We start from the raw sequence: 24,851 nt of genomic DNA on the forward strand, positions 1-24,851 counted from the left end.
CTGTGCTGGGCAGACAACACAGACACAGCACAGACAGAGATAGAGAGGACCAGAAGGGATCAGCTCTCTGCTTACTGCAAGTGGCAATGTGGATGCTGGAAATAGAACAAGAAAGAACAAGGTTCCTAACCACTGAGTCATCTTTTCATCCCTCTTGTCTCCCTTTTATTAGCATTGTTGATCAATCTTTGCAGAAGTAGCAGGTATTCTCTGCAGTTTTTGTAAATTTTATTTTTTTATAAGCTCTTGTCTAAATCTGTGACCCTCCTGAAGTAGCTGGAGTCACAGGTGTGTGTCACCACACCGGCCATTTTGCTTCTCATTGCTAAAGACCAAGAACATTTTTAATATGCATTGATTCTTTGCCTTCATGTGTGTCTGTGTAAGGAGGCCACACCCTCTGAAACTGGAGTCACACGCAGTTGTGGCTCTCAAATGGGTGCTGGGAATTGAATTCAAGTCCAATGTTTCTAATGACACATGAATTTTGAGAAATGTATTGTTTTTATTTTAAAGTCATGCTTTATTATTTATTAGATAGATGAAAGCATATTTCATTCTGAAAATGACTTTCTCAGCCCTCCCCCCATTTAGTCCTAATACCACTGTTTGCAACCCATTTTACTTCCTGCATCCTAAAGGAAAGGTAGAATATGTTCCCAGGGATGGTTCAGAGAAATAAATATTTTATACCATTAAATTGTGTGAACTTAATCCACAAAAGAAATAGTGATAGACTTATAAACTCAGCTGACCAATAATACTGTAAGAAATAGATCTACTAATATTAATTCCTAAGATTCAAATTACCCAGGGAAATGTCATGTCAGTGTCCCTGCCTGACTCACAGTAAACACACAGTAAGTTTCCTTCCATTGCTCTCAGGAAATAATGCTGAAAGGAACAGCAACTTTTCATGAGCATTGGCCCTTCTAAGGGATCTATCCCCAAGATGTCAGTGAGCTGTTCAAAACAGTCTCTTTCCTCTCTCTCTCTCTTTCTCTCCCTTGCTCTCTCTCTCTCTCTTTCTCTCCCTTGCTCTCTTGCTCTCTCTTTCTTCTTTATCTTTTTGGGACAGAGTCTTAATATGTGGAGTAGGCTGCCCTCAAACCTGACCTCCAGTAATTAAAGGGGACCTTGTAATGGCTCTGGTCCTCTTGTCGTTGTTCAGTGAGGGTATGAGTGTCATACCTGTCCCTATGTCTTTTTCTGAAGAGAAGATATTTTTGATATCAATCCCTATGCACTCAGGCTTGTCCCTCAGGAAACCCAGAAAGATATTTTAAATTTTTTTCATATTCCCTGGCAGTGCTTAGCTTTGCAGTCTAAGCAAGAATTTAGGTCAACAGTCAGAGGGGGTTCTGCGTGGCTCCTCTATGCTTGGTCTAGGCATGGAAGTACCCTCTTTTAGGTTGAATGGAGATGGGTTTTGGGAACAGCCTTGATGGAGTAACAACCTCGCCTTGAGTCTCACGGTCTGTTATAGCTAACTTATGATAATGTATCTGAATAGGTTTTGCCACCAAATTATCTATCTGTTGTTTTACAAAGTTAGTCAACCTATTCGAGGCCCAGGGACCAAAAGAAGTTAACAAAAATAACCCAATTAATGGTCCCAAAATGGAAGGAAGTAGGGTTGACAACCATGGATAGTTTGAAAACCAATTCTTGTACCAGCTCTGCTTCTCTCTCTCTCTCTCTCTCTCACCTCAAGGCCTTCTCTGACATTTTTCATGCTCTCTTTAACCATCCCTGTCTTATCTATGTAAAAGCTACATCCTTCTTTAAGAGCTGCACATAGTCTTCCCTGTTGTAAAAAGAGTAAATCAAGTCCTCTAAGATTCTGGAGGATAACTTCAGCCAAAGAAGAGAGGGAATCTAAGAGGTTGTTGATGCCTTGTTGAAGATGCTGAACATCTCTGTCAATAGTGATATTGAGTTCTTGATACCTAGATTTGGAGAGAACATATGAGGAAACACCAGTCCCCGTACAGGAGGATTGTAATGGTCATGGCAGTTAGGGGCTCTCTTTGCTGGTGATCCAGTAAAGGAGAAGACTCAGTGGACTTATCCCACAAATGAAAAAAACTCTTCTGAAGGGCAATAAACCAATTGAGGAACCAACTGTACAAGGATGCAAAAATCAGAAATCTCAGCCGAAAAGGCCCTGGCTGAAATGCAGGGGGTGAGACAATCAAGGCAAACCCACTAAACATCATTTGGTAGAACTAAATATTGGCTACTAACAGCAGGTTTAAGGGGAACATTACAATGGTGAGTATACTGTGGAGGGGGTGTATTAAGAATCACACAGAAGCCCAATCCCGAGACCAGAGAGAGGGATAAACCATTCCACTCTCTGGGTGGCCAGTGACAGTGATTGGAGTAATTGGTGTGAAGCTGCCAGAAACAGCAATGCCTTCATAGAAAGGTGGTTGAGAATGGTAACACAACCAGCAATCATCAACAAGATCAGGGGAAGTGGCAGTAAGTGTCAGGAAGCTCTGATTCACCAAGGTAAGAACAAGATTCTCCATCTGAGCAAAGAGGGGAGTATCAGCTTTGGGAGATTCAGCTTTGGGAGAATGGGAAGTTACTGAAGTGAATATATGAGCAGTTTTTGTAGGAGATGGAGGGTCAGGTCTTTTAGGTGGCTGTGCTTGGGGAACTAGAATCAGGTTGGGACCAATAGGAACTGGTGATTTTAGATGAACTGGTTCTTTGAGGAGCTTAATTGTAAAGGTAAGGCCAGTATCTGTGCCTGATTTATAAAGGCAGAGACCCCATGAAAATCCCCATGTCTAATCTTGGGACTTGGCATGGTCTGTAAATGTAATGGACAAGGGGAGGCACCAACGCCATGTGACATGGTTGGAACCCTTACAAAGAGGATTGGCATCTATAAGGCTTTGAGAGTGTGAAAAATTTCGTGAGGCAGTAATATAATCCCAGGAGGAGGTAGGATTCCAATAAACCAGCCCCAAGGTCTTACAACTCCAACTGGCACAATAAAAATCGCTTTTGCCGGCCAGCAGGTGGTGGCGCACACCTTTAATCCCAGCACTTGGGAAGCAGAGGCATGCAGATTTCTGAGTTTGAGGCCAGACTGGTCTACAGAGTGAGTTCCAGGACAGCCAGGGCTACACAGAGAAACCCTGTCTTGAAAAACCACCAAAAAAAAATCTCTTTTGCCACTGCACTTATGATGGACTGAGCAGCCATGATGGAGCAGTGGGCAAACATAAAAATCTTTATCTTGAAGTAAGATTCAGCTGACAGAATTATCACAGCCAGGGTCAACTGGCCAAAGAACTAAAACCCAAGTATGTTGAGGAGTAGTAATCTGAGTGTTGGGTGCATTATTCTCTGGGTCACTGTACAGATCTAGCTGATGTTGAAGACCCAAAAGGGCTGCCTCTCCCTGTGCCAGTTTACAAAGATCTGGAGTAAGGTGTGTTGGCCAACAAATGCTGATGGAAGTTTTGGAAGCAGCCCAGACAACATCATCCCTTTCTGAGAGGACTATCCAAGCATAATTCCAAGGGATGTGTCTATTAGGGGCCTTAGGTTCAGGCAGTTGAGCGTTGATGATCATTCTGGTCAGCCACAGGATCATGAACATTCTTGTCTGGAGCAGCATCTGGAAAAGAAAAAAGATCTGTTGGGGACCGCACTAGCCCCAAGTTGGGGTGGCCAAAATAAATGTTGCAGCCCAGGCAAAATGTTGAGGCCCGGGCCGACCCACGTTTGGGCGGCCACTGTATCCCGGTCCAAGCTGCCGCTCCGGTCTTCAGGTCGGGGGTTCAGCAAGAGCGAGGGTGAGGCCAGATTTTACCTAATGTCTGATGTGTATGAATCTCTCTCTCTCTTCTCCCTAATGTCTTCTCTCTGCTGTGTCTCCCTAATGTCTTCTCTCTGCTGTGTCTCCCTAATGTCTGAATGCTACTGTCTGCCTCTGCATTTTATATGTCTTACTTCTAAGCCACGCCTCTAAGTTGCACCTTTAATCATGCCCTTAGGTCTTGTCTCTAACTCTGATCTCTATACTTCTAAGTATACTATTAAGTCACACACCTTTAATCTCACACACCTTTAATCTCAAGGTATCTAAACCAAGATTATCGGAGTGTTCTCAGCTGTTGTAGGCTATTGTAATCCAAGTCTCATGTCAGGGTATATGGCTCAAGATGGCTGCAAAGCTGATAGCCGCTTTCTGCTAAAAGTCGGCCCCCAACAGAGATCTGTCTCAGGGAGAGACCATTGCTCCATTCTGGACACAGGTGGGTTAACAGCTTTCACAAGCCTCTGTGGTAGACATCTTGGGCCAGCATTCTCTTTGTATATATACAGGGAGACCCTCATCCCCAGATAAGGACAGGATCTGTTTTTATCCATTGTCCAGTAAGGGGGTCCTTCCAATGCACTAATGCGTGAGAATCCTGTGATTTAGGATGCCACAAATGGTCAGCTGCTGACCTGCCTTCATTGTCCAGTGACAAGAAGTTGAGAACAAAGAGAGCATGATTGAGCCTGTTTTGAGGCGTCAAGGAAGAATAAGCATCTGTAACTTCAGCCAGGCATTGAAGCGTATTTTTCAAAGTCTGATGGGCTCTTTCTACAATGCCTTGGCCTTGAGAATTATAGGGAATACCTGTAACATGTTTGATATCAAACTGGGAACAAAACTGTTGAAAATTAGTTCCTGTATAATCAGGGCCATTGTCAGTTCTAATAATCTGTGGCTTTCCCGAGACAGTCATGCACTGTAATGTATGTGATATCACATCATACAATGCTTCTCCAGAAAGGGGAGATGCGTGCATAAAGCCACTATAGGTATCAACTGTAACATGCACATATTTTATCCTTCCAAAAGAAGGGAAATGAGTAACATCCATCTGCCATCTTTCATTAGGGACAAGTCCTCTAGGATTAACTCCCACGTGGGGGACTGGTAATAGAGTGGCACATCCACCACAGGACGTAACAATTTCTCTTACTTGATCTCTAGAAATCTTAAACATCTGGCACAAGGTAGAGGCATTTAAATATTGTAAAGCATGAGCCCATTTTGCCAAATCTATAGAATCAAGTAGGGTGGAGAATGTTGCATGAGTGGCCTTATCAGCCAGGTCATTTCCATATGATAGAGGACACCCAGGCCAGAATGGGCTCTCAAGTGTCTTACAAAAAATGGCGCTGTCCTCTTAATGATTAAAGATTGAATTTCTACAAATAATTTGGAAGCAGTAGAAGCAGGTCTAATATATAGGACTGTCTCTAAAACAGGAATAGACTGGGCCACTTAGGCACTATCAGTATACAAATTAAATGGAGTCATTGGTAATGTTTTAAAAACCTGAAGGTCTGCAAACAACTCTACCAGCTGGGCAGAGGTATATGGGGACTGTACTGAAATAACCTGATCTTGTAAAACATAGGCAGCTTTGCCTGTTGAGGAACCATCTGTAAATAACAAGGTGCCCTCAAGAAGTGGAGTCTTGGAGGTGACTTTGGGGAAAGTCAAGGAATGCATCTTTACAAATTGTATAAGGGGATCATTTGGATAATGATTGTCTATGGTGCCTGCAAAGGAGGTGCAGGCTATGGCCCAATCATCATTGGATTGAAGAAGCCATTTCACTTGATCCGATGTGTAAGGAACAATAAAAACATCAGGATCCTTACCAAAATATTGTCTGGACATTTTTCTTCCTTTAACAATTAGGGTGCCAGACAAGGAATAATAGGTTCCCAAACCTTGCTTGGACTTGAGGGCAGATATACCCATAACAAAGAACATCCCTTTCTTGCTGGAGTCTGGAACTGTTGCCAAAAGACCCCCACTGGAGTATGTGTTGTAGCACAAACAACATAATAAAGTGAAATAGTGTAATGAAGTTGAAATGCGATTTGGGAAGATATGGTCTGACTTATTTGCTGTAGGGCTGAAATGGCTTGGGGTGTAAGGGTTCGAGGAGAGAAAGGATGGGTGTCTCCTGAAAGAAGCTCATCAAGAGGAACTAGAACCTCAGGAGGAATCTCCAAACAGGGATGAACAGACTGAAGATTCCCAAGCAACTGTTGAAAATCATGTAAAGTCTTAAGGGAGGAAAGCTGACGCTCAACCTTTGGGGTACAAATGTGTCCCACCTCGAGTTCATACCCCAGATAGGAATAAGGATCTTTCATCTGAATTTTTTTCAGAAACAATCTTAAGTCCCTGTGAATTCAGTGCCTCCTGAAGTTGTTGAAAACACGAGAGAGCTTGCTGTCTATTAGGTGCAGCCAGTAAAATGTCATCCCTGTAATGAAGAATGTATGTTTGTGACCAGGCATTTCTGACAGGTTGGATTACATGGGTAACATACTTCTGGGCTAGGGTAGGGCTATTTGCCATGCTCTGAGGGAGGACTCGCCAATGAAAATGGTCCACCAGCCCTTGGAAATTAACCTGAGGAATGCTGAATGCAAAATGATGACAATCATCTGGATGAAGAGGTATGGTAAAAAAGAAACCTTTAAAATCAAAGGCAATTTTAAAGAGATCTGCTGGGATATCAGGAGGAGATGGAAGACCAGGCTGCAGGGCTCCCATAGGAATCATAACTCTGTTAACTGCACGGAGATCTTGTAAGAATCTCCACTTTCCAGACTTTTTCTTAATAACAAAAATTGGGGGATTCCAAGGGGAAGAAGATGGCTCAGTGTGGCCAGCTGCCAACTGTTCCTGCACCAACTGCCTGGCAGCAACCAGCTTTTCTTGTGTTAGCAACCACTGATCAACACAGATGGGTGTAGTATCTTTCCAAAAAATTTTTTCTGCATGAGTCTGGGAGGCAGGCATGATTGTGGTCCTTAGGGGAAAAGCTGAGGCTGGGATCTCAAGCCTCGATTGTCAGCTCTCTGTGTCACAACCAGAGGTTCTCTTATGCCTTGTGCCTGTTTTCCTAATCCTTGTCTTGCTAGGTACCCCTGAGCCAGCATTTGTCTTGTCACCACGTCACTGGGATGCTCATGAAGGCATTCATTTGGGAGAGATTATCTCTACCCCAGAGATTGACTGGCAAGTCTGGAACCACATAGGGGACTACTGTGCCTGAATTTCCTTCGTGATATACCCAGTTAAAGGTCTGAGCACTGACTTGAGGGTTTTTGGAATGTCCAGTCCCCTGTAAGTGGATGGCTGAATTACTCAACTTCCAAGCAGCTGGCCAAAACCTGTCAGAGATGACAGTGGCATAAGCACCTGAATCTAAGAGACCTTAAAATGTTTTTTCATTTAATCTAAAAGTAAGCATGGGGCAAGAGGAAGTAATCTTTTGGGCCCAAAAGGCTTCTGTTATTCCTGTGTCGCAGGGGGCCCTGGTGTCTTTAAGGTAGGGGTTTTTAGTAGTAACCTTGGGAAAAAGCAACAACTGGGCTATGGTCTGTTTTGCAGGTATGAGCAAAGGGCCTTCTGTAGCACTGGCAAGAACCTGAATCTCCCCCTGGTGGTCGGGATCTGTAACTCCATGTGTAATCTGGAGTCCCTTTAAGGAACCTGAGGCTCTGCCAAAAGAATTTGGTGGTAGAGGGCCCTGTAAGCTAGTAGGCATGGCCTGAATGCCCTCCTCTGGGGTTAATACTGTTGTGGAGGTGGCACAGCAGTCCTGGGCTGCTTTTTGTGGCTCTGCAGAGCTGGGCAACGGACCACTGGGGACTGTATTGTTGGATAACGGGGTGAGTGTGTGATGTGAAATCTGTTGAGGAACAAACCCTATCGCCCTGGGGCTTGTTCTGGAGGTGGGGGCTGGGGTGTGTCCCCTCAGGAAGTTTCCTGGAAACCGTGGTGGTAAGGGGCATCCCTGTCTGTCTTGGGTCTACAGTCTCTGGCCAAATGTTTACCCTTTTGGCAGAGGGGGCACAAGGTGGTCGGTAACACCTGTGCCAGGGGGTCATTCCTCTGGCCCCCAATGGGAGGTCCCCGAAACTGGAAAGGATGGGAATATTCTCACCAAAGATGAGCAGGCTGCCTACAAGTTTAACAGATTTTTTGGAAGCCTCTTAAGCCTGCCCTCTGAAGGGCTGCACTAATCTCCAAGCCTATAGCGTGGCTCATTCCAGCCCCTGCACAGAGAGGAACATATTCTACCAGTGACTTAGAATGGTGATGTTTCAGAATATTCTGACAAGTAGGGTTGGCATTTTCAAAGGCAAGCTGTTTAATAACGGGATTTTCAGGCTCCTGCACCCCAAACAGGTGCTTGGCAGTCTCTGTAAGACGGCTAATAAAGGAATTATAGGACTTATCTGCTCCGTGCATCACCTTAGTAAGAGCAGCAGCGGAAGAGCCTGATCTTGGGGGCAGCTTTTTCCAAGTTGCTAGGCATGCCTGGTGGACTTGAGCCAGAAGCCCGGGTGAAAAACCATTTGGGCTTCCAAGGTGTTATAAGGCGGCTCGCCCAAGATCTTTCTCTCTGTCTATTACTTAGTGTCTGGGTGCAGACAGTTCCTGATCTGAATTTCTTTTGCAGTCTGTGCCATTTCTGAGTTCCAAAGTACAAAGTCTCCTCCAGAGAGCACAGCCCTACTGAGTTGGGAAACCTTCCAAGGCGTGAGCCGTCCTTCCATGGAGGATTCCAAAAGTGCCAATGTGAATGGGGCTGTAGGACCATAGTTAGACACTGCTGCTTTAAGTTTCTCCAAAATCTTGAAATTAAGCACTTGTAATAATAGAGGGTGGGGCTTCCTTCTGCTCAATTGGGGATGGTTCAGGTAGTGGGAGATTTTCTGCTCCCTGCGAATCAGGTTGAAGTTCATCATCAATAGCTTCCTTGCTGCTCGCTTCCTGTCCCTTCTCCAAATCAGTCCGTGGGGACGGGGAATCTCTAGAAATTATTTTTCCACCTCTTTTAGGGAAAGGGGTAAAGCCAGCACTCTCTTTTTCTTAGATTTGGCGGAGGCTTTCTCTGAGAAAAAAGTTGAGAGCTCTCTGCACCGCGGGCAGCGCTGCCACCTACAGGCGATGCGGCCTCCTTTTTGGCTGTTAAGGATGCCTCATAAGGGTAAGTAATTCTGCCTCCAGCTGCTTGTGGTCCCTGATCAGCTGGACCTGCTCTTTCTGGGTCTCTATCACTCAGTGCAAAAAATGCCACATCAGTAGTCAGCTGGCGGCGTGCATCAGACATAGCAGGTGGGTCAAAGACTGCATCTAGAATTTCATAAGATGGCTGAGGAATAAAGGACAGGAGTGTGGCAACACCTGTCGGTGGGGGAGCTGAGGCTAAGGCAATTTTGATTGTTTTTTTGCGGGTTGTAATAACCATCTGATTCATAATAGGCTGCCTCTCCCTCAAGATTCGTTTCATCCGTGGTCGGCAGACTGCCAATGTCCCCAAAAGCGCACAAAGCAGGACAGGGGCTTTTTAAAGACTCATTACTGGGAGGTTTTGGAGAAAGTTTTTCTAGGGAGGGAAATGTCAGCAGCAACTTCCATGTAGATAATGACTGAGGCAGGAGCGGACCTGTCCAAGATACCATCAGCCACTGCGAAAGGCGGGGCCGAAAGAGAATTTTCTTTTAAAGGGGACAGAAGCAGTCTAGGCCTTCAAGATGTTAGGTTAGCAGAAGGAAAACTGGAGGTGGATTCTTTAAGGGAGCGCTCTCCTTCCGAGAACAAGTGAAAAAAACCTTTTCCTAAGACAAATTCTCACTCAGAAATTTATTTTTTAACCTTTCTAGTAGATTTAAATTTATAGACTTCATGTTTGTGTTTGTGATCCATATTGATTCAGTTGTACACAGGATGAGGTGTGAGCTTATCACCTTGGGATGCTTCACCATAGGAACCAACTGTCTTAGCATCCTATGCAGAAAAGATATCATCCTTTCTCTACCTAAGAAGTGTCCACTTTGGCCACTCTACAGTGCACATGCATACACACCTAATAAAATGTATACATATTATAAACACATACTCATTTTAAAAAATGATCCAAAAATTGAACAAAAATGATACATGTATAGTAAATACATACATTAAACATGCCCAATGTTACTAAGCATAGGGTGAAATAGAGAAAAGCAGTTTAGCATTTTTGGAAAAAGATTACTTTTACTATAAGCCCTGGTCCTCCTATTCACAAGGGAATTGACTGTGTTTACTTAAAGACCTGCCTGTGTTTACAGCAGCTTTGTGAATTAAACCTTGTATTTTGCAAATCTCAAATATTGCTGAGCTTGTGACAGAGCAAGCCAACATTACTTAGGTCTAGGGAAAGTGATTGAAAAGGGAAAACTGGATGTCATACATGCACCTGTCCATATCTTCTGCTGAGTAGATGTTCCTCAGCTTCCTGTTCCCAGAGGTCATTAAACTAGGACTTCCTGGTCATCTCAAGTTATCCTTAACGTATTTCTCTGCCATCTCAGTTGTGTGTATTGGTTCACCTTACATAGAGTTGTTGAGTTCAACTTGTGGTAACACTGCCATTGAGAGACTCTCACCCAAGAACTGCTGGTGAGTTTCCTGCAGTAGCTTGCTGCTTCTGTGGCCTTGACTCAGGCCGCTTAGTGAGCCTGGTGAGTTCTTCAGGATTGAACTGTAGATGCCTGGTTTCTGCCTGCTGAGAAGACTGAACAGTTGCTGCTGGTTCATGCCTGGTGTCTGCCTGCCTAGAGGATTGGTCTGCAATTCCTGGATCTTATTTGATATTTGCTACAGGACTGAACTCCTGACAAAGAAGATTGAGCCTCAAAGAACTCCTGTTGAACACGTCCACCCCCCACATCCTAATAAGTTTTCTCTTACAGTATCTCTGCTGCGTGGTGGGCTGGAGAGAGATGGAAAACTTATTAAAAGTAGGTTGTAAAAAATTTATGCCTACACATCCTCTTGCACTTTAGCTAGAGAATCTGACCTCAGAACACTGGTTTTCTGCTGGGAAATTCTACCTGTCAGTATCCTGTTCTCTTTGCACACGTTACCCACCAGTTTCCTGTTAGTTTCCCCTGACCTGTTTGTAACACTGTCTTTCTTTTAGGGTTTGAGACTCATCTTGTGCAATCCCAGCTCCTGCCTCACATCCCTCCTGCTCTGGAATCTTCTACCATATCCAGCTGTGTTGGTATTTGATGCACAGCTGCTGAATGCACTGTGGATGACTCTCAGCTGCATTCCTACTGCAGGGATCCATCTCCATGGTGTTCTTGAAAACAAGTGTGTAAGAGCACAAAGAGAAGGGTGCCATGGTCTGGGTACAGAGGAAAGGTGTGTCTACAGAAGGACACTGGGTACTGGGAACTGGGATCTGGGTCTATATCTTGATGTGAATGTGGTTATACATATTCTCAAAATTCATGGAAATATGGAAGAAATGAGCCAATTTTACTGAATAAAAATTACATTATAAAAGTCTCTAGCTGGGCTTGGTGGCACATGCGTTTCATCCTAGAACTCAAGAGGCAGAAGAAGTTGGATCTCTGATTTCAAGGCCAGCTTAGTCTACAAATTGAATTCCAGGATAGCCACAGCTACACAGAAAAAGCCTGTCTCAAAAAACTAAGGTGTGTGTGTGTGTGTGTGTGTGTGTGTGTGTGTGTGTGTGCTCCAGCTAAAGTTTACTACTGCATTTGTTAATTTTCAACCAAACTCCAAGACAACAGTGAGCCTCAGCTTAAAGTAAGGAAAAGTTGAGACACAAGACTCAAAGCTTATGCTTTTAAGGGAGGAGACACAGATCAAAGCTTACACTGTTAATTCAGGAGACAAAATAGGTCAAGCAGAGTTAGAAGTAGAGGCACCAAAGATGGACAGTTCTGATTCTCACTGAAACAGGAAATGTCTTTGCTTCTCTCCTGGCCAGAGTTCAGAAACACCAGCAAGAGCTCTGGTTTCTTACCTCCTTAGTGAGCTCCCTGCCTGGATGCTGACTGAGGTCAGGGTGTGACTGACACTAAGCATGTCTGTCCAACAGCTTTAACACAGGATCCCTAGATTTTTCAAGGCAAAAAATACATTGCAACATTTCCACAGTTTTAGCCCATAGCTCCAATAATTTGGAGGATGTTTTCATCAGGAAATGTTACAGAAGCCTTTGAGGCCACTGAAGAAGTCAGAGCTCCATTGAGGCCTATGTCCTTCTAACAAATGAGCAGAATCTGTGACTGACAAACTGACTCTAGGCCAGGAAGAATTCCTAATGGGTCTGTACTCTGTATTCTCCTTAGGGAGACATCAGAGAGTTGGATGTGTGACATTCAAATAACACATTATCAGACATTTCTCCTGGTCCATTCCCGTATCCAATTCTATAAAACATCAGCCATCAGTCAGTCCAGCCAGGCTGATGGGTGGTGATAACCCAACAGAGCCCCTCCAAGAGAGCAGACTCCACCCACCAGAAGGGGAATGCCCACATCAGGGTAACATTCTGTGATGTTGTAGTGGATATGGAAGGGGTTCCCCCAACTCCAGGCACAGAATCCTGTGAGGGGAGGTAGCATTTGTGAGCTAATCTGTCCTCACCTCTCTGGCTCAGGCCAGCAGGAGTTTACAGCTCCACTTGCCCAAGCAGGCACTGGTAATGTAGAAATGCATGTGGTCATGCTTCAAGATGGACGTCAGCACTTTCAGCTCCTGCCTCAACCAGGGCCTGGGCCTGGCTGCTACTGCTCTTGCTCCTGTGAGTGTGGCTCCTTTATCCCCACCTCTGCTCAGGTCTTGAGATTTAGCACTTGCTTAATGTGATGGACTTAATGATAAAACTAAGGGTCAGCCTGAGCCTCAGGAAAGTTTAGTCCTTAGCATGAACTTTTGCTGTTCTGTACTTTGTTTCTGTAATCATAATGATTTTGGCTCCTAGGTCAAATACAAACAGTATATAACTATATTTAACTATATATAACTGTATATAACTATATATAAATATATATAAATATATATATGCTATAACTATGCCCTATTGTTATTAAAAGTTAATATTATCCTGCCATTCTTGCCAACTGCCACCTCAGCTATATCAATGGGTAGTGCTGAATTTTTGGTTATTGCCTTCATTGTGGTTATTGCCCTGCTCACTTACCCTGGGCACACTGCAAAAGGAATCTTTTCAGACTAAGGTGGAGGGGCACATTGATCTATGGGTATAAACATTGACATTTAGGTGGTAGTCTGACAATGTGGCTGGTTATATAAAACACTAATAGTGGGTTCCTTTTTAGGGCCTGTCTTAGCTAGGGTTTCATTTCTGTGAAAAGACACCATGACCAAGGCAACTCTTACAAAGAAAAACATTCAATTGGTGCTGGCTTACAGGTTCAGGGGTTTAGTCCACTGTTGCCATGGCAGAAGACGTGGTGGCATAAAGACAGACATAGTGCTGGAGGATGAGCTGAGAGTTCTACATCTTGATTGACAGGAGACAGAAGGAGACTGAACAGCACACTGGGTGTAGCCTGAGCATATGAGACCACAGATCCTGCCCCCAAAGTGACTCACTTTCTAAACAAGGCCTCACCTCCTTATAGTGCCACTCTGTGCTGGATAAGCCTTCAAGCACATGATCCAGGGGGGGCATTCCTACTCAAACCACCTCAGGGTCTATGTCCTAGATAGTCATGGGTTCTTTTCTTTCTTTGGTTGCACCATTTTTTGGTGTTTCTGTGTATCAGCATAAATTGATTTTTTTCCCTATGATTTGGGAATCTGGAAAACCACCTCTCTTTAGTGTTTATATGGGCTCTTCATTTGAGGGAATATTCCCTCAGATTGAAGTTATTTTATTTCTCAAACATATTTTCTTGCTTCCCTCCCTCTACTGTCTGTCTATGAACTGTGACTGCTATTATCTTGGACTCTGATCTTGGGATAGATAGGTAATCTACATATAGCAAGACAGAAACAGTTCTCAGGTGTCTGCAAGCAAACCACAGCATTTCATTCATGCCCCTTGTTTTGTTTCATTGACAAATGGCCTCTCTGTGGTGACCCTGTGGTGTCATTCTTCAGTGACAATGGTCCTGAGCAGGAAGGCCTATGGAGTCAGAAATAAAGAAGATAGAACAGGTAAGCTTGGGAGGTCTTGCAGAAGCTATATCTTATGCCAAGTAAGCTTATTAATAAATACAGCACCCCATACCCTATTCCCAGGCGAGAAATGGGACAGAGTCAGAAGAAAGCAATCATGCAATAGGAAGAAGTCCACCAGAAGCTAATCAAGCAGTGATGCACAAAGGAAATATGGAGAATCTAAAGTGCATGACAGACCAAGTATACAGTGGCCTTGGTGCTGGTAAGCCTAGTATTGTATGTGAAAAAGACAAGTTCCCAGGAACCAAAACCACAAGTCCTTTGATGTCTTGACCCCAGCTCCAGACAGGCTTATAACCTAACTTTTTGGCTATTTATAGAGTTCTCTTTCCTACTTCCCTACAGCACTCCTACCCCTTCCAGCCCAGTAGACATAACGTTACTGTGCACTGTGTGAGGATGCAAGTGCTGATTTCTGTCTTCCCTGTATCTTGGTGCAGTCGTTATTCAGAGAATCTCCTGTCTCAGTCTTGTGTAAACACTAGTTACCCAGTTGTTCCCTGATCTGACTGAGGAGAGAGAGAATAGGGTGGGACTTCTTGCCAGCCAGGGGAGGGAGCAGGAGAGAATCCATTGTTGAAGCCCACACTGCCCCTCACTTGGGGGCCATTGTGCCCCACACTTTGGGGCTAAGTGCTCTGGTCCAAGGGGACCAGACAAAAGGATTTAGCAAGAGAGAGAGAGAGAGTGGGGATGGAGGGGTAAGAAACACAAAGAATTGAGAAAAGACAGAGGGTTTGATCAAGTCTCAAGTCTCATCTACTGAAAGAAAATCCTAGCCTTGCAGCTTGGGGCACTAAACAGCAGAACAAGATATGTGGGATAAAGAAGATGTTTATCAGAGTGTGCTCAGCTGTTGTAGGCTGTTGAAAAACAAGTCTCATGTCAGGGTATATGGCTTGAGATGGCTGCAAAGATGATAGCCGCTTTCTGCTAGGAGTTGGCTCCCAACAATCCATGAGAGAGCATTAGAAAAATATCTGGAGCAGAGAAGCCATAAAATTTTGGGGATTTTGGCTGGAGGTAGCCAGATTAGCATAGGACAGTAAAATAGAAGAATAACTGCTGAGTTCCTGTGCCCTTAAAGCTTGATAAATAAATAAAATAGTTCAGTCTTTTTGAGAACTATTTGAGAGCTAGCTGGGTCAGAGAAAACTATAACATGCTCATTTTAAAATGCCACTAACACAACCCTCCGACACTAGTTAGAGAAAAAAGGCTAGAGGGGAAAGGGAGTATTTTCTTGAAATATTTAGTGAGAAATCATAGACATTTTCAATGAATTAAATGCTTTTTGAGATCAGGGGTAAGATTTTTTTTTCTATTACTTGGTCTTTTAAACTTTTTTCATACTTTCCCTGTGAAGCCTTGAGCTTCCAGGTCTCTCACTTCATTTCCAGTTGTCAAGAAGCTTCCTTGGTTATACCTCTTAAACCTACAATCCTTAGTCCAATGGTATCCCTTGCCACAACATCCACAAACCCTAGGAAGCCAAAAGCATTCTCTTCAAAAACCCATTCTTGTAAGAGATGGCTTGTACACTTCTCTGGTAGAAGGTACCATATTTCTCACAGTTAATGCACTGGACATTTTGATATCTGAGGCTTTTAGCAGCATGGCCACAATTGTTTTTGGAAATGACTGAATTTTCCTCAATTGAAACACTGGGCATTTGGATAGGAGACACTTAGCAATAGCTTGTCCTATGATACTAGCATGATACACTCAAGAACCAATATTGAGAACCTTATCCACTTGTCCATTGACATTGCTTTTGCCTTTAATAGTCTGATATCTCTTTTACATTTGATATTCACTTTCTCAAACCAAAGGGTCTCTATTAACACCTGTCTTGCATCAAGGTATAGTATGCCTTTTATTCACAGCTGAATCCTGTCTTTTAAAGAAATGTATGAAGTCTTCTTTCCCCAGAAGACTGTACAATCCCTGTAAAGAACGTGGACCTTTTCCCAGGCTCTTCAACTTTATCTCAAGCTCTTAAAGCCACTAAGCAACATTGTTCTATAACAGAGTCTTCAAATCAAATCTTTCCTTGTAAATCAGAGAATCACTCTTCTCCAAGCAAATCATCTTTGACAATGTTCATTCTACTTCCTCTGTTTCACTGTTAAGTGTTCAGCGCTTCCTCCCTCCACCATGACAAAGTTTCTAACTGCTGACTGGCCTCTAGCACAGCTGTTGCCAGACCCTTCCAATCTTCTATTTTGCATAGTCCAGTTACTTAATACATGTTTTACACAGGGTAAATGCATTCCATTGGAAATCATAGCCTCTTTAAAACACCTCGGATCTATCGTTTCTATAGGACAGTATACTATTGCATCATAATCATGATCCACCCCATTAGCAACTGTGTGCTGTTCAGTTACAGGGGAAACCAATGATCCCTGCCTTGTGGCAGGGTTTGCTTTCTTCTTTCTTTTTTCCAGGAAGCTCTCCCTGTTCAGTCACAGGGTCTGAGCACTTTTATTTTCCCCTTTCCAGCTCTACTGGATTCCCAAGTACTTTCACCTCCACTCACAATTTTTCTAGTTGTACAGCCAACTCTGCAACACTTTCAAAAACAAGAGAATAGAGAGACCCTTTCTGTTTTCCCATTCATTCTATTTTAGTTGTTGTTTTTCAGGCTCCTTCATTTCCACCGGAAATTTTTAAAGTGCTCAGCCATTCTCACAATCTTTTAAGAGAGAGACTATGAATAGAAGAAAAAAAACCAGAAAATTCCTTCTGGGAGCAAATTGCAGGGGTTGGAGGATCTACTGTAGCTGTGAGAAGCCTTTTGCTGACATCTAGAAGTGGAATATTCATTCCTGCATCTCCTGCCATTTCCCTACATCATCAGAATCAGATTTCCCATTTTGCCTACCTGATTCTGGGTGCCACTTATAACCCAACGTTTTCACTATTTATTTGGATCTTTTTCCTACTTTCCTACACCATCCCCATTCCTTCTATCCCTTCAATAGTAGGTACTAGAGAAACAAGGCTAGAGGGGAAAGGGGGCATAGATATTGTTAGACTACTTCCTGCTGATTGGGGGAATTGAGTTCCTTGGGGCAAGTTTGATCTTTGTCATCAGGTTATCTCCAACCAACAGTTCAGCAAACAGCAGTGAACAACAAACAGCAGCAGCAGGTGGAACAGCAGTACCCCAGCCTCTGACTCTTATGACTCTAGCATTTTATACCCTCTCAAAACTCCCCAACTTTCCAAACATAAACTGTCTTCATTGGCAAAATCACACCCCTCCTAGAGCAATAGGCAAATCATAATCAGCCTCTGTGGACATTCTGAAGCAGCCCCATACTCACATGTGGGATTAAAACAAAAATGTACTCACTTAAGATTTTTGTGTTTAAAAAAAAAAACAAAATTATCACTACACAGGTACTGCCAAGTTTACCCCTGGGAAAGCACATAGAGTTAAGTCATGGCCTTTCATTAGTGCTTCTGAGAAATCCTTGGGTAAGTCTGTCTCTCAACAGTGTGGGAGGGTTCTGTCTAGATCCCCTGTGGGATGAAGTGTGGGAGCAGCCTCAGTTGCCTACTCTGTTCTCTAATATATCTCCTTAGTTTTAAGTGGACTGGGGTACAAGCTCCTGGGTAGTGTCCAAACTTCCCACAGAGCTGCTCTGGTGTGTGTGTGTGCCAATGCGTCAAGCAATGCCTCTGTGGAGCAAGGAGCTCTTGTAGCTTCCTGGTGAGCCATTCTGCTCATGGCACCCACTGCTTTGCACTTTGAGCCTGAAGCATATGATCTTAACTCATGACTGCCACTTTCTGGCTCATATTCTCACCTTCTTGCATAAAATTATTCATTTATCATGTTCCTTTTCACATTTAAGAATATTATTACTTATGATTACTCTATTTTTTTTTTTTTACATCCTAACTTCCATTAATAATCTGGAAGGGTTTGATACAAAAAGAGGTTTCAAGTTAAAAACTTGTGTTTATTTCTTCTTGAGACACTTTGCCATACTCTAAAATACTGGATAATGTACAATTACTCACCATTTGACTTTGATTTAATATCTTCTTATTTGTATGTAACCTCACATTTCAATCTTTCTCCCATGCTCTGTGTATCTGCCTGTGCCTCATTCTCTCTCTCTCTCTCTCTCTCTCTCTCTCTCTCTCTCTCTCTCTCCCCCCCCCATATGTTTTATTGAGACAAGGTCCAGGTAATTCTGAATTCTTATTTTATATATATGCACACACACACACACACACACACACACACACACACACACACACACACACACACATATACGTACACACATTTCTGACAATCAGGTAATGAAAGGACATCATTAGCTCACTAGCACAGCTAAGTTCTCCAGGAGTGCATTGTCAGATGATTTTCTTTTTATCTGTGTAAAAATGGCTACATTACTGTGCAGTAGCTGGTGATACAACTGATATTCTGTACCCAGCATGTGCTCAGTTTGCCTCACACGCACATGGACAAATGATGCTTATCTGTGGTTGTTTTTGTTCCAGTTAGTCCGGACTTTGTAGCACAGAGGTGTTTGTAAGCATCTACACCAGAACCCATATTACTTCAGTCTCCTATGCTGAGCAGAGCTATTCTGAATTCCTAGTAGTCACAGATGACTTCAGAACATACACTTTGGGAAAATCTTGCACACTTGCTCAAATTTTTGGTTTAGATGAAGAAGCATAAGGCAGAGCCCTGTGCCTGGTATTGAGCAAAATGATTGTCATCAAACAATGACACTTGAGGACATCACTGAGTCTTAAGTGAGCTGTGAGACACACACATACAGACTCCCCTCATGATTTAATCATCAAGGTCATGGGAAATGGAGTGTGAGCCCCATGTTGTCTGTACACCCCCAGTCTCCTAGAACTCACAGCCAGCAGATTGCTGCCATTACCAGGTAATTGTGAACACCTGGTTTAATTCCACTCTGCCCCCAGAAATTTTCTTTAAGGAAATCTTTGCTTTTTTTCTTCTTTTTCACTTGTGATATGAGAGTGTCTGACTTGGGGGTATTTGTAGTCCTTGCTCTAAGGCTCTAGTCCTGAAAATCCTTGGAGGAGTTAGCACACCCATTCACTCAATCCTCCACTCTTCGTAGCTCTGAGAGATGAAGTCCTTAACTGAGGTGAACATTCCACATCTCTGTGGACCTTCAGGACAATGCTGAGAGGCACATGTGGCTCCCTCCTCATTGCTTTTCCTGTTGTCTGTCATGATTTTACTCTTTGTTTTGTTTTTAAACCACATTCATGTTATTTCCACATATCACAGCTTGTTTTGTGGCTTGGATGTTTCAGGAGGATTTTAGAGCTTCCAGTCTTATAAAATGGCCCCAGGGACTTTCTCATAGTTTTATTTTCACAACATGGCACAGAATGATTCTGGAAGTGTGGTGGGACAGGATCCTCAAAATTTAGTTCAAGATTGAGTGCTTTGTTTACCCTGGGCCTTGAAAGAGTGACTCAAAGCAGATGGTTAAAGAAGAAAAAAAATCAAACCATCCAGAGTAGATCACGTGTTACATCTTCTGTTTCAAAGATAAAGTTATTTAAATTGTGTGGGCATAATGGAAACCAAGTGCAATAACTACAGAGAAACCCTCAGCTACAAGTGTTGGTGGGTGTGGCCACAGACAACAGAGTATCTACAGCAGACTTCCTTTTGTTAATTTTGCTTCTCAGAACTTAAAATTTGTCACTGTTCACAGTTCCCATTTTCTGTCTACAATGGACACATCAAGAGTCTACAGAAATGTGAAGACATTTAGGTCTCCAGGGTATAAGCAAGCATCATCCCCATCTCTCCCCCCAGGTAAGTGGCTTTATTTATTCTTTTGCATACATTCTAGATTTAAGACTTCCTGGTTTTTTTTTTTTTTTTTTTTTTTTTTTACAGTTGTAAGCAATTCCTTTGGGATGGTGAGATGACTCATTAGATAAAAGTATTTGCTGCATAAACCTGAAAACTGGAATAAAAGTAGGGGCGGGGGCTCATGGAAATGGAAGTAAGAACACTGACAATTCCCACTGTTTTTGCTGGAAAGAGAATCACTTCCTGAAGTTGTTCTCTGATCTCTACACCTACTGTGGTATGCATAACCTGCAGTCAAACAGATGCAGACAACAATACACACACACACACACCCATAAATTCCATACTTGAAATTACACACAGACACACACCTACAGGCACAAAACACACTTATACACACACGTACACACTTGCAGCCACACACACAGTACTCTGTCACACACAGACACACATCTGTACTATGAAACACACACACTCTGTCCTTGTCTCTGTCTCTCTGTCTGTCTCTGTCTGTCTGTCTCTGTCTCTGTCTCTCACACACACACTCACACAGACAGACTAATTAATTAGAAAATTTTGCTTTTAAGCAGTGGTTCTGTTGGTGTTGATGGTGTAGGACAGCTTGCCTGCAGATTTTCTACAGCTTCAGAGAGATAAAGCTTACATATTGCTTTTTATCCAAGTAATAATTATGAAACTTGAACAGGGCTTCTTCTATTCAGCCTTTGTTAAAAGAACCCTGAAGAATAATGATTTGAAAATATGAGCAGCAGAATGTTATTAGAGACACTGCAAACTTGCTGCAATAGTTTGTTCATTCTATATCCTGGTACAAGCAGAGAAGGAGAAACATGAACAGTGACCTGCTTTTTGACCAAACGAAAAAACGTTTTCTTTGATGATACAATGGATAGAATATCTACAAATGTCATTCATTCATTCATTCATTCATTCATTCACTCACTCATTCAGATATAACCACCCCACTTTGTTTCATTAATTTACAAAATGATAAGATCCAGGTTTAAACAAATGTCAACATCTTTTCCTTATAGAGTTTCTATGAATGTGTATATGTGCAATCATTAAACACCTGCATCAGAGATTGTGTGATGTTGAATAACAGCAAGGAAAACATTGAAATGGAATGATGTTTGACATTAGAAACAGCAGCACACAGAGTCATCCAGGCAGGCCTTCTGAAAGATGATGTTGGAGTCCTGCCATGAAAGGTCCAGGGGGTCAAGAAAAAGTATTTGAGAGATGAATCTTCTAGGAAGCTGGACCTGCAAATTCAAAGGGAAAACATGCCTTTGGTGTTGTAGAGGAACACACAGTGTATTGTGGAGATCAAGTCAGGAGGAATGGTGACAGGTGGAAAGGGATTTGGAAGACATTCCATAGATTCAGAACATTGAATTCAAACCATTGAAAATTCTGGAAAATGGAGATGACTTACCATTCTGTGGACACCCAAAATGCCTGAAGTAGTTACTTCCACATGACTAAAGCTCACATGGCCTCTTCAGTGATCAATGGCTGTTCCCTTCAGTCTAATCTCTTCCAGAACAGCTCATACAGGGCAGGATGCCTATTCAGTTCCTTATATCTTAGCGTGAAGGAATAGTGGGTTCTAAAATCACTTAAATAAGCTTTTACTTTCAGTTTTACAAAAAAAGCATCACTTGGGAGGGGGAAGGCAAATGAGGACGCATTACTGTGTAGTGAATGGTTCTTTGTAGTAGACACCGTGTTTTTAAATTTATAAGAATTGTTTCATAGATCCTAAAAGTTTATGAAGCAGTCATTTTACAGATGAAGAAACTTATGGTTTATGGAGGTTAGACATATTGTCCCCAATATTGTATTATGCCACATTATGTTACATTATATTGTGATCATTTTGAAATATAAAGGTTCTGAATACTAGCCTTTAGTAAAAGGCATAAAAATAGTGACTTATAAGGATAATAGTATTTTACAAAACACTTAGAATTTCAAGGGTGGAAAGAGTGAGAAAAGAGAGAAACATAAAATAATGCACATACATAAAATGAGAAATACGTGTTTATTATCTCGGCTTAGTCACTCTGTGTCACATCAGTGTTCAGAAGAAGTTCAGGGCTAATATAAATACATTGTACTTATATTCAGTGTGTCTTTGAGGCCTTTGAGGTTTTAGTGTGTGTGTGTGTGTGTGTGTGTGTGTGTGTGTGTCCACTTTTGCCTCCTTGTCCAGCAACACATGTTTTACACAGCAGGAATCACAGTCCATGGTCCTATTTCTTAAAATCAATGCACCATTTTCTTGCATGACAGCTTTTTGTCACCTCAGACCACACAGCATTGTTCACTGCCCACAAAAGACTGTGTGCAGAACTGCCACATATAAGATTATAACTTCTATAAAATATGGTATTTGCACAAGACCTATATGCATATCTCTGTGTTCTTTAGATAATCTATAGATTAACCACAGAGTCTAAGATGATCTTGGTGCCATACAAATAGCTGTTATAAGTATTTCTCTAGAGAATATGATGGGGAAATCTATATGTGTTTAATAGTTACAACTTTTTATGTATGAAAACTTTTAGTCAGCAATGAACTGGGTCTTCAGATATGAAGGGACCATAAGGCTGAGGAAATCTGTCGCTTATCTCTTAGGAGTATTTCTATTCTCTCTGCTTCACTTAATTTCTAGTGGTTTTTCCTCAAGAACATTTTAACATAATTTAGCTTTCTTAATGATTATTTGTCAGCATCCTAAAGCTGGTCTACCATTTTGTTGTGTTTGCATTCTCAATTATACAGTTCAGGCACCAAAGATGATGACAAAAAAAAAAAAAAAAAAGAGTGAAAATGGATACACAGGCAATTCTGGGCCATACTATGAAAATTAAAAAATATTTTAAAGCATATCTTGTCTAATATTTTAACCTGTAACTCAAATCATGCTATCATTTATACCAGGAAATACATAGAAACAACAGGAAACCAACATAACCAGGAATAATCTATATTTGTAGAAATTAAGAAAACATAGGTCCATATGGTGGGATACAGCTGTGAGTCTAGTATTTAGGAAAAGCAGACAAAGAGATCAAAAGTTCAAGGGTATCCTTAATCCTTAATTAGTTAAGAGTAAGTTTGGGTCTAGCCTATGCTACAGGAAAAGCAATCTCAGAAAAGCAATCTCAGAAACAGAACAAAGCAAAACCAAAAGCAGTAAGAAATGTTGGCTTAAAATGGTACCATGCTTGGTTCTAACAAATAAATCTAGAAACCATTCATAAAAAGGTAAGACATGGAACTGTTATAAATTAAATGAGAGCAAAAGAGGTTTTTAATTAAATTAGAGATGGAAGAGCCAGCTAATGTTTCTCATTATCTTTATAAACAAAACTACCATTGTTTCCCATATGCAACCCACATTTTTAATTGTTTAGGAGAAAGTTAAATAGATAAAGATATGATACTTGATGACCACATTTCAAAACTCAGTACATTTTGCTGTTTAATATACATAAGCCACCCATTGTTGATAGAACTACCAAAGAAGGCAGAGATATCAAACACAGTGTTTAGGCTGTGCAGTGTGGTAGATATAATGTATGCCATGTTATGTGGGAGACATGGAGGGTCTGTGCTCACAGATAAGCACTAGATGAAACAGGAATGTTAAACACAAAGGGTTGTTCCTTTAAAGAAGGGATGTGTAATCTGAGAGATTATACATGGTTAGTACTCTGGTAACTGTTACAATATCTATATGGCTGAGATTCCACTGAATCATCTCCCAGACAAGTGTAGTGAGCTTCTCAAGCCATAAAACTTATCTTTATGGAAGATATAACATATAATTACAAAGAAGTCAAGTTTTAAGTTATATTGTGTACAAAGGATTGGATTAGTTATTACCAGAGAAGTTTTTACCAAATTGTTGTACTTCAAAATGCCTAAAAGATACCATTTGGGGTCAGACTCCAACACCTGCTTTGAACCTTTTTGAACCAACACCTGCTGCTTAGTCATGCTGAACCTAACTGCCTGTTACCTCTGGCAGATCATACAGCACTGGCTGTGGTGGTCACAGAACTCCCACAGTGTTACATCATCGTACTTCCATAACTTCTATAGACACAGTGTATGTCATGTTATACCGCAGTGCTCCTTATTTGCCATTTTAGTGTCTGTAGCTTTTATTACATTCAACAGTGAGTTTAAATGACTAACTATAAAACTGCCATGATAAGTAACTCAATAGTTTAAGCTGGGCACTGCCCTCAGTGATGAGATATCATGGCATCTAGCTTAAGATGTGACTCATTAATCGCCAGTGCTGTGTCCCAGGAACACTCACTCAGTCAGTGATGGACCCACATTACAAAAGTAGAGATACTGACAGCCCACTTATGCCAAAGAGAAGCAATAATTCATTCCTCTAAATAAAAGTGAGATTTCCAGATACTCCATTTAATTGAAAAAATTGTTTATACTGTCATACATCAAATTGTGAAAGTTATAACTACCAGATATATCATGGGCTAAGTTAAAATAGAAATCTCTCTCTCTCTCTCTCTCTCTCTCTCTCTCTCTCTCTCTCTCTCTCTCTCTCGGTAAAATGAAGTGTAGCACTAAATTCAGGCTCAGTCAGTCTACTAGGAGTGCTGGAAACAGTCCTTGTAGTTAAGGGAGATCTTACGGTAGTTATGAACCCCTCTAATCTTTATCTGAGAAGTTCTCAACTGGACTTAACAAGTATAATATTTGCACTTTTAGATGCATGTCGGTGCCCACACTGGCATCATTTGGCTCTGAAATTTGGCTGTGCTGGGCTAATCCTTCTTCTCTTGAGCTTGATTGGACTCAGTGTCTTAGGTAAGTGAGGCAAGAGCTTTTGATTCATAATTTTCCCACATAAACATTAGTCCTCTTTAT

General features: G+C 42.0%; 1 protein-coding gene across 1 annotated transcript in view; it reads left to right on the forward strand.

Annotated features, from left to right (window-relative positions):
• The first annotated feature begins 4,241 nt into the window (after positions 1-4,241).
• Positions 4,242-24,851, forward strand: part of LOC117714816 (killer cell lectin-like receptor subfamily B member 1F) — a 36,327-nt gene continuing 15,717 nt past the window's right edge. Inside the window, exons 1-3 of the mRNA XM_034511489.2 lie at positions 4,242-4,280; positions 19,807-19,910; positions 24,693-24,791. Of these exons, the coding sequence (XP_034367380.1) occupies positions 19,826-19,910; positions 24,693-24,791 (184 nt within the window). The 5' untranslated portion in view covers positions 4,242-4,280; positions 19,807-19,825. The remainder of the gene's footprint in view (positions 4,281-19,806; positions 19,911-24,692; positions 24,792-24,851) is intronic.

The sequence above is a fragment of the Arvicanthis niloticus genome, chromosome 9 (assembly GCF_011762505.2).
Source record: "Arvicanthis niloticus isolate mArvNil1 chromosome 9, mArvNil1.pat.X, whole genome shotgun sequence".
NCBI classification, from domain to species: domain Eukaryota; kingdom Metazoa; phylum Chordata; class Mammalia; order Rodentia; family Muridae; genus Arvicanthis; species Arvicanthis niloticus.